Consider the following 14,671-nt stretch of genomic DNA (forward strand, 5'->3'; position numbering starts at 1 on the left):
CTTTCTTTCTTTCTTTCTTTCTTTCTTTTTCTTTCTTTCTTTCTTTCTTTCTTTTTCTTTCTTTCTTTCTTTTTCTTTCTTTCTCTTTCTTTCTTTTTCTTTCTTTCTCTTTATTTCTTTCTCTTCTTTTTTCTTGCTTTCTCGCTCTTTGTCTCTCTTTCTCCCTTCCTTCCTTTCTTTCTCTCTCTTTCTTTCCTTTTTCTTTCTTCTTTCCTTCCCTCCCTTCCTCCTGCCCTCCCTCTCTCCCTCCCTCCCTCTTTCTTTCTCTTTCTTTCTTTCTTTCTTCTGTCTTTCTCTCTCTCTTTTTTTCTTCTTCCTTCTTTCTTTCTCTCTGTTTTTTCCCTCCCTCCCTCCCTTCCTTCTTTCCTTCCTTCCTTCCTTCCCTCCCTCACTCCCTCCCTCTCTTTCTTTCTCCTTCCTTCCTTCTCCCTCTCTCCTTCTTATTCTTCCTCTTTATTTTCCAAGACAATACACTATCTGACTTTGCATTTCACTTAGAAAGGAGAATCAGATGAGAAATGTTTTCATGGCAGAAATTACCAACCTATGGACATCTGCCCCCACATGTTCTGACTCCTGCTTGTTACAATGTTTGCACTATGCAGTTCTTATCTAAATCTAGAGCGCCATGGTGCACTCAGTCCCAGACCTTCTACTCAGTGTTCTTTGGTGTCCCTCTCTCCTGTGATCCCAATGTCTGCTTATCCCAGATTGTTCCCATCAGTACATAAATGTATGAAATAGCTTTAAAAACAAAGAACCCTACCATGTAACTGTCATGTTTCTCACCAGCTCCCTCCTCATTTCTCTACTTCCTTTTTATAGCAGCAGTTCTCAAAAGAACTTTAATATTCAATATTACCTTCTTCTTTTCTTTGCCTCCAGTTATCATTTAATTCTTTCCATTCAGACTTATTTCTCACTGTTTCACCAAAATCACTCATGTCAAGTCACTACTGACCACGAGTTACAAAAGCAAAGATCAGTTCTCATTTAGCAGCTTGCTAGACACTCCAGCAGTGTTGGATACAGTTAATTATTTCCTCCTTTTTGACAAGATGTTTTCACTTGGTTTCTTGAACATCAATCAAAATAGCCTAGTCTTTCTGCAAATCACTGGCTACTCTATTTTATTCTCCTTTGCAGGAGCCTCCTTTTCCAATAAATGTTAGTGTTCCCCAGGAGTAAGTCAGCAATTACATTCATTTTCTTAGCAGTGTGAAGAAACTAGGGAAGTATTCTCCCCATTTCTTGTCACAACTATAGTGATGGAGGTCAAGGTGGTATTACTAATATTCTATAATGTGAGAAAGTTCCACACAATAGAATAATTTTTCCAAACAAGATAGTCTCCCCATTTGAAAAGTAGTCATAGAACCTAGGGCAGTGGTTGTCAAGCGGTGGTGAATTTGCCCTCAGTGAATCTTTCGTAATGTCTGAGACATGTTTGTTTGTCACCACTAGAGAGGATGATTTGCTACTGGTATCCTGAACATAGAGGCTATAGATGTTGCTAAATATCCTCCAAGGCACAGGGAAGTGCCCCACAACAAGGAATTATACAACCCAAAGTCCCAAAATGTCAGTAGTGTCTGAGTTGTAATAACCAGTACTGGGGGATTACAAGCGATTTTAAAATGTCATATTTAAGTTGTGTGTGTGTGTGTGTCTGTGTGTGTGTGTGTGTGTGTGTGTGTGTGTACACATTTCAGCACACAGACCCATTATTCGCCCAGTTCATCATGCCTAACACCTAAAAGTCATCCCTGATTTCTGTCTTTATCTAACAACCTACATCCAATCCATCAGCATGCTCTATCAGGTCTAACTTCAAAATAAATTCAAAGTCATTCTCTCTACCTCTAGTTATAAAACCCTAGAGTCCAATCTAATACTATCTTGCTTAAGATCCTGGATGATTTCAGTGCAATTCTGCTCCAAATCTATAATGAATCCCCATCACATTAACCATAAAATCTAAAGTCCTGAAGGTGGTTACAAGCCCTCAATTTATAGAGTCTTTCCTTTCTCTCTAAGTTCATCTCCTACCTTCCATTCCTTTAATCAATCCATTCTAGTCACATTGGCTTTCTTGCTCATTATTAGGCATCCTCGGATTCTATAAAAGCCTTTGGAATCTGTCAGCTTTGCCTGCAAAAACCTTGTACCACATCTTTGCATGGTTTACTACTAAATTTCATTCAGATTACTGTTCAAACATCATTTACGTCATCTTCTCTAAAAAATTTACCTTCATCATCCTTTTAAAAATAGTCCCATATTTTTTTCTTGGAACTAATCTCTAGTGATGTTTTAAAATGCTTGCTTATTTTTAATTGCGTATTTTTTACCCATTTCTAGACATAAACGCTATCAAGTCAAAATTGTCTTTCCTTGAGTACGAACTGTGTCCCCATTAGTACAGTGAAAGACGCTTAGTAGATGTTTCATAGTTATGTTCCAAATGAATATTCCTATCTACTATGCTACAGTGACTAACTGAAGAAATCTTTGGTTGGAGTAAAGCTGATTTTTCTTTCACCTTTAAAGTCAGTGAATCTTTACTTTATCTAAGGTCCTAAACTTGGGCTGAGTTCCCTGAAACTGACCAATATAAAGGTAAAATAGATGACTTGGACACAAATGGAGCAAGGAATACTATACGGTAGACAATATTTATCAAGCTCCTTTAGTTAAGTGATATTTGAATAATCAAATAATAAGCCTCATCTTCACAGAAATAAGAAAAATCAATGAAACAGAAAATAAACCAAAAAAGTTGACGACCACCCTTACGTTTCCTTGTATATATGGTGCGGATCATTGCATCAGACAGTTCCCTAAACTTAGTGATTCTCAAGGCATGACCCCTAACCACCACCACCAACAGCACGAACGTTAAGAAATGCAAATTATTTGGCCAGCTCAAACGTACAGAATTAAAAATTCAGGAGATAGGGCCTAGCAATCTATGCTTTAGTGGGCTCTCTAGGTAATTCTGATGTACACTCAACTTGTAGAGTTGCTGTCCTTAATTCTTCCATGAGAAATACCCGGGTGTTCTAAGAATACACATTTGTATCTATGTCTTGCCTCCGCAGATGCTAATTCATAAGAAGTTGCACACAAATACACACACGCACACAACTGATTAAGTAACTAAATTGAATAACTTTAAGGAATGACAACACCTATTTACACACACACACACACACACAATCACATCACATTTGTAGTAAGAAAAGCATGACATCTGAAGTTACCAGGTAACAATTCTAGTTTTGCTTCTTTCTAGCTGTATACACCTAAGTGAGTTAACTTCTAGAAATGAATCTTTCTCGTGTTTAAAATAGGAATAGTAAATCTTAACCTTCATACTTCCAAGGATTTAGTGGCTATTAAATGATACTCTGGTTCAGAAAGCATGCTGAAAGGACAATATGCCATTCAAATGGAATATAAGGTGGTATAGCTGCTACTAATTATCACTTTATATTGTTGCTGTATTCTTGACAGATCCTTTGAAATTTGAGAGTGCTAGTAGTAATTTTTAAGTGTCAATGTCACTCTGTAGTGGAGAGTTGAACAACCTGTGTGTGGGAACACTGGAGTTGTTTGGACAAATTCTGTTTTCCAAATAAAAACAATTTAACTTCTGTTTTTAATAAAACTAAAACATTAAACTCTATAAAGAACCTCCATCGACTACTAGTTACCATCAAAGACAAATGAAATATGATTAATCATTTTATTACTACAAATTTAATAGAATTTTCCTTGGTCCTCTGTAATTTCCAAGAAGCTGAAAGGTTAGACTGCTGTGTTAGTTGATGCACCATTGAAGATACTTAATTGTCTTAATAGCAGATCATAGAAGGGTGTGGGAAATTTACATAAAGCAATTTCACACCTGAATGAATGTTACATGGGATCCTTTTGGAACTGTGGGAGAATTTTAAGTGCTGGTTTGGAAGAAATGTATTGCCTTAGAAATGCATTCACTGTGCTATACATATTTACTATAACGAGTTAACAACTAAAACGTTGTGAACAAAAGCGTCTGTATGTTCGTTTAGAAAGAAAAAAAGCAATATTTGCATGAGGGACAAAGAGAGAGAAAGAGGAAGAATGTGTGGGGAAGAGGTAAGAGGGTTGTATTAAAGACTACATTCAGAAACCAGAAAAAACTGGTTTGAATAAGTTACAATGGTTTGCAGGAGGAAAGTATCACAGGCTGGCAGAAACCCAAAATGCAAAAGAAAGAGTTGCAGCTATTATCCTTTCTGTAATTAAAACAATTACTGGCAGAGAGGTTCTTTTTTGCTCCATCTTTCTGCTTTTGTCTTTCAGTATGGTTGGGTCCAAAAGAGAACCAAGGCATTTATTTCTATTTCCAGTTTATTGAAATAAAAATATCAAATTTGGCATTAGTGTCCACCAGTTGGAGTTTTATAACATCAGGACTCCTGATTTGCTCTGTTCTTTGGTGTCTTATTATGTAGTTTTGAAGGGATTGTTATTTTCCTTCCAGATTCCATTTTCATTGCCTTTAATTTCTCATGCAATGCCACATCTCACAGCATTTTTCCAATACAAAACACAGTAAGACAATGTCCATTTTCTAAGACAAAATGAAAAAGGCATTTCATGTTTGATCTGACAGAATTCTCTTGAAAAATCCAACTTTTTTTACAATGTCTAATTTTCATATTATTCCCTTGAAGCAGGTGGAATTTATAATAGACTTTATCTTCAGAGATGACTGAGGTGGAAGGAGATAAATTATTTTCTCAAAATTACTTAGCAAGGCTGCTCTGCCTATGGAGTAGCCATTCTTCTGTTTCTTGACTTCTCCAATACACTTGCTTTCATTCAAACAAAAATTGCTTAGCAAATCATTGCCAAATTTTGACCCAAAGAATTAGACACTTCTGTATTCTTGGTTACTTGATTTCTATTAGGTTGTTCTAAGAGGTGTCAATTTAATAAAATAATTGGCATTACCTCTACTGACTTCATATAGGAATTTAACCGTGGACTTAAACATACCTGTCTTGTTAGTAGTAGGGAATGTAAAAATGTAACATATATAATGTACTTAATTTCATGTCAGAGGGACAATTTATATTACATTAGATTTAGTCCAATATATTGATCATAATAATATGAATAAATTTAAATCATCCATGGTCAGATTTGACCAAAAGGAGCTTAGAAACACCAAATTCAGAACACTGCATCTCAAACTCAATGTCATCAGAAATCACCTGGACAGGGTTTTAAACCTATAGAGTCCTAGGTCATACCTAGGTTTCAAACATCAGATCACTTTGGAGATTTGGTCTGAGAATCTGTTAGCTTCTAGGAACACTACAGATGGTTCTGATACTGATGTTTGGGAAACGACAGTTTACATTCTGCTGAGTCTTAAATCAGATTCTATGAGCTTAAAGCACCAATTCTAACCAAGAAAATGGAAACCATGTATATGGCCAAGTGTGTGTGAGTGTGCGTGTGTGTTTGTGTGTGTGTGAGTACTGTCTCCCCACTACAAAATAAATTGGGAGAAATAAATCAATATTCCTTTATTCCAAGTTTAATACTTCTGTATGGATGGCTCTCAAATGATCCTTAGTGATCTTATTTGGAAATATATTTATTTCTCCAGGTCTCAGCTCTTGAAGCTTAAATCTTTGCAAAGTACACAGACATTTTTTTTCAGAAGGGAAGAACCAGATCCTAAATACTCAGCCACCTGCAGTAGCTGAGCAACGTGCTTCTTGAAGGAGGAGGGAGGAGAAAAGGAGGAGACTGTATTTTGTTCTTTGTCAAAGAGTATTTGACTGCTATATCTGATGCTGAAGGGGGAGGTCACCACTAAAAACACTTTACATCTGGGGGAGTTACTTATCTGTGCTTTGAACAATACTCTGAAAGGGCAGAATTGAGAATCAGGAAGCCTGTGCTATTGTCCAAAATTCCAGGGGAGGGGACCCATGTAAGTAGAGGTTTATATGCAATGTAGATAGTAATGTGCTTAAACATCAAGGCCATCTATCAGAATAGGTGACCCTGAAACCCCTCATCAACGCTCCTGTTCTCTAAACACAGGATGAGACGTGAAAGAGTGAAGGGAAATGGGCTAGTGGGTAATTATTATCATGATCAGTGTAGGACTTAACCATCCTCAAACTGGCAGAGCTTAATTTTGGGAATCCTGACATTCAAAAGACAACACCAGCAGGACTGGGATAAAGGCAGACATCTGTGAAAAACAAATAAGCAATAAAAAACAAAAGAACAAAAGCAAAACCCAAAACCAAAAAAAAATCCTACTTTGGCTTTTCCTCCCTAAGAGGCCAATTCCCTTCACAAAGGAAGGGCTCATTTACCGTGCAGTGCTGGACTCTGTTAGGATGTTAACAGTATTACCATTGGACTTACAGGGTTACAAAAATGGCTTTAAACATTACAAACCAAATAGTCAATAATTTTTTTGGTTAACCCATTAGCAGCAAGTTAGCTAATCTCTCATGCTATCATTTTCTAATCATTTTCTAAAAGTGTCATCTAGTTATGTGCTTTATACCTGCCCTGTGGAAAAATATTATCAAAAACTTTATTTATTTATTTATTCACTTATTTTTGGGACAGAGTCTTTCTCTGTTGCCCAGGCTGGAGTGTAGTGGTGCAATCTCAGCTCCTGGCAAACTCCGCCTCCCTGGGTTGAAAGTGATTCTCCTGCCTCAGCCTCCCAAGTAGCAGGGATTACAGGTGTGTACCACCACACCTGGCTAATTTTCGTATTTTTTAGCAGTGAGGAGGTTTCATCATGCTGGCCAGGCTGGTCTTGAACTCCTGGCCTCAAGTGATTCACCTGCCTCGACTTCCCAAATTGCTGGGAATACAGGTATGAGCCACTGTGTCTGTCCTAAAACCCATTTAAATGTAAGTTATGGCTAAGATGCCTTTCATCCTATCCCTTCATTAAAAAAAAAAATCACAAATAATGGAAATAGCTCATAAAGCTGTAATTTATTTATTCAATAATTCAATAAAGAAAATATGCTTAGACCAGTTTTACATGTAAATTCTATGCTAGGTTCTATGAAGGAACATGGTTTTACAGTGAAGGGCTTATAACGACTGCCACACAATGTCATTGCCAAAGAACTTTAGAAATCATCTGGTCCAATTTTTTTTTTGCTGAGTGGAAATAAACCTTGTTAGAATTCACCAGAAAAGAAGTGATGCATTGTTAATTCTTTCTTGCCTAGCTTGAACATGGCATTCCATTAACTGTTTTATCTGATTGTTTACCAATGTGTTTCTCATCATATCATGTATTCCTGTCTCAATTTTGCATGATTTAAAACTAGTTTACTATTCAAATTGCATCATAGTATAAGGTTTCTGCTTTGCTATCACTGACTTTTCTGAGTATTTGCATATTCATAGGCTTACTTCAGATTGAAGGGCAACATAGTACAGAGGTTACGTGACATTAGGGTTCCTGGACTGCAACCCCAGTTCTGTATTTATCTAGCCCTGTGGTCTTGGACTGGTTACTTAATTACTTTAAATTATGTTTCCTCATCTATAAAATGAGGATAAAAATACAGAACTATTGTGAGGCTTAACAGAGATAACATATGCAACCTGGGTAGCAAATAGTAAATTGATAAACTGCATACAGAAGTAGTAAGACTAGTAATAGCAGTAATGGTGGCAGCAAAAATAATTTGAGTATCCCAGCAGCGAGGAAAAAGGTTTCAATGTCCAGTGGATTAATGCCTGACACAACCTCAAGTGTACATATCTTTGATAATAATGGTAACCTGTTAAAATCATTTAATGATATAATGTATAACTGCATGGAGAATCATAATGTAATTGTTCACATTTTCTGTATTATAATGACATCAAAGCACATAGGAGGCAGAAGAGAACCAACCAATTTCATGTGTTTCATGTCAGTTATAAGAGTGTGATGATCTCCATTAATCTGCAAGAACTTTTATTTCTAAGGGGTAGGGATATATTGCAGATTTTTAAAAAGAGAAGCAATTAGGAGACATTTATTCAAGATCATTTACTAGGTCCCACTATATTGAAGTTACATCTACATCTTTCTCAGACCTCAGACTGTAGCCTATCTTACCAGTTTTAAATGGGGTTTAAGAACTTGATTGTTCAAGTCAGAATGCTTTGGTTTCAATTCTGGCTTTGCCAATTGCTAGCTGCACGATTTAGGACAAATTACTCAATATCTCTGTGTTTCATTTTTCACATTTGTAAATGCGGATAATACTGGAACCTACTTCATACAAATGGAATGGAAAGTAAGAGACAGTAATTGAGACGTGCTTAGAATAGCACCTGCACAGAGTAAGCATTTATAAAACTGTTAGCTAAGATTGTTCAATAAAGTTAGTTCCCTAAGACAAAAGATAAAGACATTTATAGGGAATGAGAAGGTATTTGGCCTAAAACCAATTAAGTTTTTTTTTTTCATTTTTGGAAGTAATTATCATCATACTGTATATGCTTCACACCTAGAGAGACAAAAATCCTTGGAAGTGAATCGAAGTATTAGTGAATCTGATTTAGAATGCATTTTTTTTCCCAGAACAAAAAGAAAATCATTCTAAAGGATCAGTCAATAACATAAAGTAAAAACACGATAATCTACCAAAAGATGTCAATCAGAAAATTAGGAAATCAGAGATATTCTAAAATTAAGAGGATGGACGCCTGAAGCAGAGTTTTTAGTGTCTCAATACCCATTGTGCCATAACCCCTAGTCACAGAACATTTATTTGGTATATGGCTATCAAAAAAAAAAAAAAAAAAGACTACATTCTTAGCTTCTTTACACCTAAGTGTGACTACCTGACTAGGTTGTGGCCAGTGGGATAAATATCATATGGCAGTTACCATGGACAACTTGAAAAGAAAACTGGCCCTGGCTTTTCCTTCTGTCTTCTTCACCTCTCCTCTGCCCTCTGGCTGGAATAAGATGCTGGTTGGATCGTGGGCAGAAGGGCAGATCCAGGGCCAGCACGTGTGGTTGTGTTCCGGGTGCAGTGCAGAGTTGTAAATAAGCCATAGCAAAACACCGGGAGAGAGGTAGTGAAAGCTGGATGCAGCCAAGGCCCTACCAATTGGGAAAGCACAGTACCAGCTAGGATAGCTGGTCTCTAGATTTGTTTTGTGAGAGAATAAAAAACTTTATATGATTAAGCTGCTGTTAATATGAGTTTGTGTTGTGTGAAGACAACCTTAATTCTAATCCATATAGGAATGTCCAGTTGTACACGTACATGCTCATCCAGACCCAAGAGGAAACTTGATTAACCAAAGTACAGATAGCAGCTAAAATTAGGAGGGTAGGTTATAGGTATATACATATATATATATTTTTTTTTTTTTTTTTGAGAAAGAATCTTGCTTTGTCACCCAGGCTGGAGTGCAGTGGTGTGATCTCAGCTCACTGCAATGTCCGCCTCCTTGATTCTCCTGCCTCAGCCTCCTGAGTAGCTGGGATTACCGGCACGTGCCACCACGCCCGGTTAATTTTTGTATTTTTAGTAGAGACGGGGTTACACCATGTTGGTCAGGCTGATCTCGAACTCCTGACCTCGTGATCCACCCACCTCGGTCTCCCACAGTCCTGGGATTACAGGCGTGAGCCACCAAGCCCGGCCTAGGTGTATTTTTAAGTGGGATCATGAGGGTGAAGTTGAATATAAAGGGCATTATCCGTAAAGGGAATAAACACAACACGTGGATTTCTTTTCTTCATACTTTCCTAAATTTTCCAAAATTGTTAATGACCTTGTACTACTTTTATAACAAGAAGAAAATCAATGTAAATGAACAAATAAAAATGATGCAATAATTAAGAGCATAATTCATCAAACATTTCATTTTTGAGAATCCATATATTTCCCTGTGAAAATATTACTTACTTCTCAGGTATCCTTTGCTTAACCCTAAGAAGCAGGCACTTTCCTGCCTTTATTCACACTGCACCTGGAGTGTTTTTGTCTGCCTAATCCCTACCTCTCATCTCAAATTGCAGGAACCTGGCCTAGCCCTGAAGGTAAGTTTAAAGATTAGCTTCTCAATAATATCTTACTTTTTGGGGAAATAATAGCCTTTTTCTCTGAGTCCCAATATAAATCCTATATATTGCATCACTTTACATTTTACTATTGCTCTGAGTAAACATATGTCACACCTCTAAGAATATCATAAAGTTCTCTGGCGCATATATTCTTCTTTGTCTTTATAGTTTTCTATTCATTAATTCATTCACATGTTCACTTTTCAGACAGCTGATTATCAAATATCTCTCCATGATATGCCAACTATTATAGAAGACAAAGGGAGATATGAAGAAAAATAAAACATGTTCTGTTCATTCAAAGAGTGAGATAACCATGAATAAGAGGAGACAGAGTGGCATTGGGCAAATTTAATGTCATAATTTCTATGGGAGAGAAATGTATGCAATGACAAGCTGACCAAATGTTTAGTTCTACTTGAAGAAAGTCAAGAAGGCCATCATGGAAGTATTGACTCTTGAATTATTTTTTTACAAAGACTAATAGACATTTTCCAGGCAGATGAGATAAATGGATAAAAACTAAAGGAGCAGGGGTGATGAACAAAATGAGCCCAATAAGAATGAAAATAGGCCAGGCATGGTGGCTCACGCTTGTAATCCCAGCACTTTGGGAGGCCGAGGTGGGCAGATAACCTGAGGTCAGGAGTTTGAGATCAGCCTGGCCAACATGGCGAAATCCTGTCTCTACTAAAAATACAAAAATTAGCCGAGTGTGGTGGTGTGTGCCTGTAATCCCAGCTACCCAGGAGGCTGAGGAAGGAGAATCGCTGGAACCCAGGGGGCAGAGGCTGCAGTGAGCCGAGATTGCACCACCGCACTCCAGCCCGGGTGACAGAGCAAGACTCCATCTCAAATAAATAAATAAATAAATAAAGTGAAAATATACTGCAGGAAAGAAAAGTTCATTTCATGTGCTGAATACACAGCATGTGAAGAGAGACCTGAGAGGGGCTAGGGGCTTTGAATATCACATTTTATCCAGTGCTTGGAACATTGGAAGATAGTATTGACTTAAATGTTTGCAGTCACCGTGCTATGTACTACGCACCAGGCATTGTGTACACTGGTTGACTGACCATGCCATATGAGATATTCAGGGGACAGCAAGCTTGACTAAGCCACAGAGTTGCAATGCACTGCCTCAATTTTCTCATTTCCTCAGACAAGGATGCTGAGCCAATGTTTAAAGTGATTATAATGTGACTTTCAGAGGAGAAACAAGCTTACTTAGCCTGTAGTAGAAAGCTTGGCTGAATTCAGGAAATGTGGTTACCCAAATGATATACTCTCATCCTAGCTAAGGAATTTCTGACGGAACATAGCCTAGCTGCCAAAAATCGGTTTCCTCAGAAAAAAAAAAAAAGTTTATTCTAATGGTTAGTTTGAAATAAATGAACAGAGAATTAAATGATTATGAGAGAAAAGGTTATAGGCTCACCTGAGAAGGATACAGTGCAATACGGTAAATATGAAAGTATCATTTGTTTTTCAAGGGTGTATCTTGAGAAAGGAAATTATTAGGTTTAAAAAAGGAGGAAACTGCACACTAGATAGTAACTACCACTTCTTTTCTACTTTCAAAATTTTTCCAGCTTCTATATTCAGGCATTTTTTTAAGTGCCAAGTAGTTGTAATAGAATTTTCCTTTTTTTTTTTTTAATAGGAAAAGATTCCCAGCTACTACGGAGGCTGAGGCAGGAGAATTGCTTGAATCCGGGAGGAGGTTGCAGTGAGCCGAGACTGCGCCATTGCATTCCAGTGTGGGCGACAGAGCAAGACTCTGTCTCAAAAGAAAAAAAAAAAAAAGGAAGAGATATTATTGTGTTCTCTGAATATTTGTTTTGAATCTTTCTTCTGATCTGTTGCATTCCAGGCAAATTCTCTGGACCAAAAGGGCAAGAAGCAGAATTGATGTCAATACACAGATAAGGGTCCAACAAAGACAGTCAGTTGGTTTCATACCTTCAATAGGTTTCGGTACAAAATGTGATGAGGGCTTGGTTTTCTTCACTCTGTTCCCCTTCATAATTTGACCTTCTTTATTGAGTCCCAGAAACCAAGCTCGGCCTGATTCTTGCTGGCGGTACAGTGTGGAAGAATAGATCACATAGTAGTTTTCAAACACAGATTCCTTGAATTTGCATTCTGGAGTGAAAACATCCTGTAGAAAAAAAAAAAAAAGACACAAAAAAGAGAAATGATTTAAAGGTGAATCAGCAAATGCTTAAATCCAATAAGCTTGAAATCCATGTCCTCTGTTAAGAACAAATGAAAGGCAATGACACGTAGTTTCTATTAGCCTTTGGTTACAAAGATTCATCATACAAAATCAAAAAACATGATTTCCTTTCTAGCCAACCTTTAGCCCAGAGATAATAACTTGCTCAGGCTTGAAGCTAGGTTAAAATCATTCAGGACTGTGGCCAAGTCTGCGCTCTGATCCTAGCAATATGTTTTGTAAACTAAAGTGATTGGTCATTCCTCATTTACTCACCCTTGCCATGTAAATAAGGAACTAAAATTTATCCTGGAAATCAAAATCAAATATAACCACAGCAAACACAGGCACACAAGGTGCTTTTGAAGAGACTATTCTGTATATACAAATGTATTACACAGCCACAGCTTGGTCAGGAAAATCACCACTTTTCCTAAAGTCAGTAACTTCCTCTCTAATTTCCTTAAAACATTTTTTTCCTTAGTAATCAAAATCTCAGGTAAAAAGCCCAGGAATAATAGAAAAAAATTACTATTATTGAATAAAATTACTAATAGTATTAATTCCTATTACTATTGACCTCAGTGAAACACAGAATGAGAGTTTGTCTCAGAAGAAACCGTAAGATCCTGTACTTCAACTCCAGCATTTGGTAAGTGAGAAAACCAAAAGGTCATATGATTAATTCAAATACACGTTTAAAAAACTACTGAGTCAATGCCAGAGCTCACATTTATTGCTTCACAATCACAGGCTCTCAGGCTCACCTTTTCTGCCTGAGTCTTGTTTAGTGACTTATAATGAGATTTAAAAATCAATGCAATAAAATCATATCCTAACATGTCACATGAACAAAATGTATTGTGTGGAAGGAAGAAATTTCTCCCCTTCTGAGATCAGCAGAAGAAAAACAAATGCTATTGCATCTTCTTCAGCTGCAATTAAACAAGAGTCCTACATGTTAGACATATTCACCACAGTCACCATCTTCCTCTCCATGAACTGGAAGAATTTCAATGTGAGACTCCCATGATTTAATGCAAGCAAACCTGGAATTAAGTTATTAATGAATATAGGAATATTAATGAATATAGGTTGGTTGAAGCCATGTCCTTGTAGGTGATACTCCCATGCCAATCTCCTTATTTGTAGAGAGTGCTCTCTCTCTTTCTCTCTCTTTCTCTCTCTCTCTCTTTCTCTCTCTCTCTCTCTCTCTCCTTTTTTTTCTTTTTCTTTTTGTAAGAGGTGGGGTCTTGCTATGTTGCATAGGCTGGCCTCAAACTCCTGGGCCCAGAAGATCCTCCCACATCAGCCTCCCAAGTAGCTGGAACTACAGGTGTGTACCACTGCACCCAGCTTGTTTTTGAATAGTTCCAACATTATAGATGAAGAAAAATGAGACTAAGAAAACTGCAGTAGGCTGGGGTGCGGTAGCTTACCTCTGTAATGCCAGCACTTCGGGAGGTTGAGGTAGGCAGATCATTTGAGGTCAGGAGTTCAAGACCAGCCTGGCCAACATGGTGAAACCCCGTCTCTACTAAAAATGCAAAAATTAGCTGGGTGTGGTGGCAGATGTCTGTATTCCCAGCTACTCGCGAGGCTGAGGTGGGAGGATGACTTGAACCAGGGAGGTGGATGTTGCAGTGAGCAGAGATTACACCCCACACTCCAGCTTGGGTGACAGAGTGAAATCGATCTCAACACCCCCTCCTCAAAAAAAAGTCCAAGAAAACACCCCCCAAAGAAAATTGGAGTAGAAAGGTGGTTGTAGATAGTAAGATAATATGAATAGCAATAAATTAATATTATGTTTATATTAATACTGAAATATGATTTCTTAGAGTACTTTGAGTTTTAAGTAAATGAACTACTAGCTTAAGAATCAAAGAAACAAATGACCATGAGATACTACTTCACATCCACTATAAAGCCTATAGTTTAAAAATGGACATGATAAAGTGTTTATGAGGATGTGGAAAAACTGCAACTCACATACATTGCTGGTGGAAATGTAAAATTATGCAGAAGCTGTGGAAAACAGGTTGGCAGTGCCTCAAAAGGTTAAACATACAGTTGCCACACAATCCAAAAATTCCACTTTTAGGTATAGTTCTAAGATTAATGAAAACATATGTCCACACAAAAACTTGTGCACAAATGTTCATAGTGACATCATTCATAATGTGGAAACAACCCAAACATCTATCAAGGGATGAATGGATAAATACAGTGTGATAGTTCTACAGAATGCAACTGTAATACCATTCAATTATAAAAAAGAATGAAATACTGATTTATGTGGCAACAAGGATGAACCTCAT

At 37.3% G+C, this 14,671-nt stretch overlaps 1 protein-coding gene across 5 annotated transcripts in view; it reads right to left on the reverse strand.

Moving 5' to 3' along the window:
- FGF12 (fibroblast growth factor 12) overlaps positions 1–14,671 on the reverse strand; it is a 586,299-nt gene that overhangs the window by 12,961 nt on the left and 558,667 nt on the right. For all 5 annotated transcript variants that reach the window (XM_055382161.2, XM_019024508.3, XM_019024507.3 and 2 more), the window contains one exon: positions 12,095–12,293. In XM_055382161.2, coding sequence (XP_055238136.1) covers positions 12,095–12,293 — 199 coding nt within the window. The remainder of the gene's footprint in view (positions 1–12,094; positions 12,294–14,671) is intronic.

The sequence above is a fragment of the Gorilla gorilla genome, chromosome 2 (assembly GCF_029281585.2).
Source record: "Gorilla gorilla gorilla isolate KB3781 chromosome 2, NHGRI_mGorGor1-v2.1_pri, whole genome shotgun sequence".
Lineage (NCBI taxonomy): Eukaryota > Metazoa > Chordata > Mammalia > Primates > Hominidae > Gorilla > Gorilla gorilla.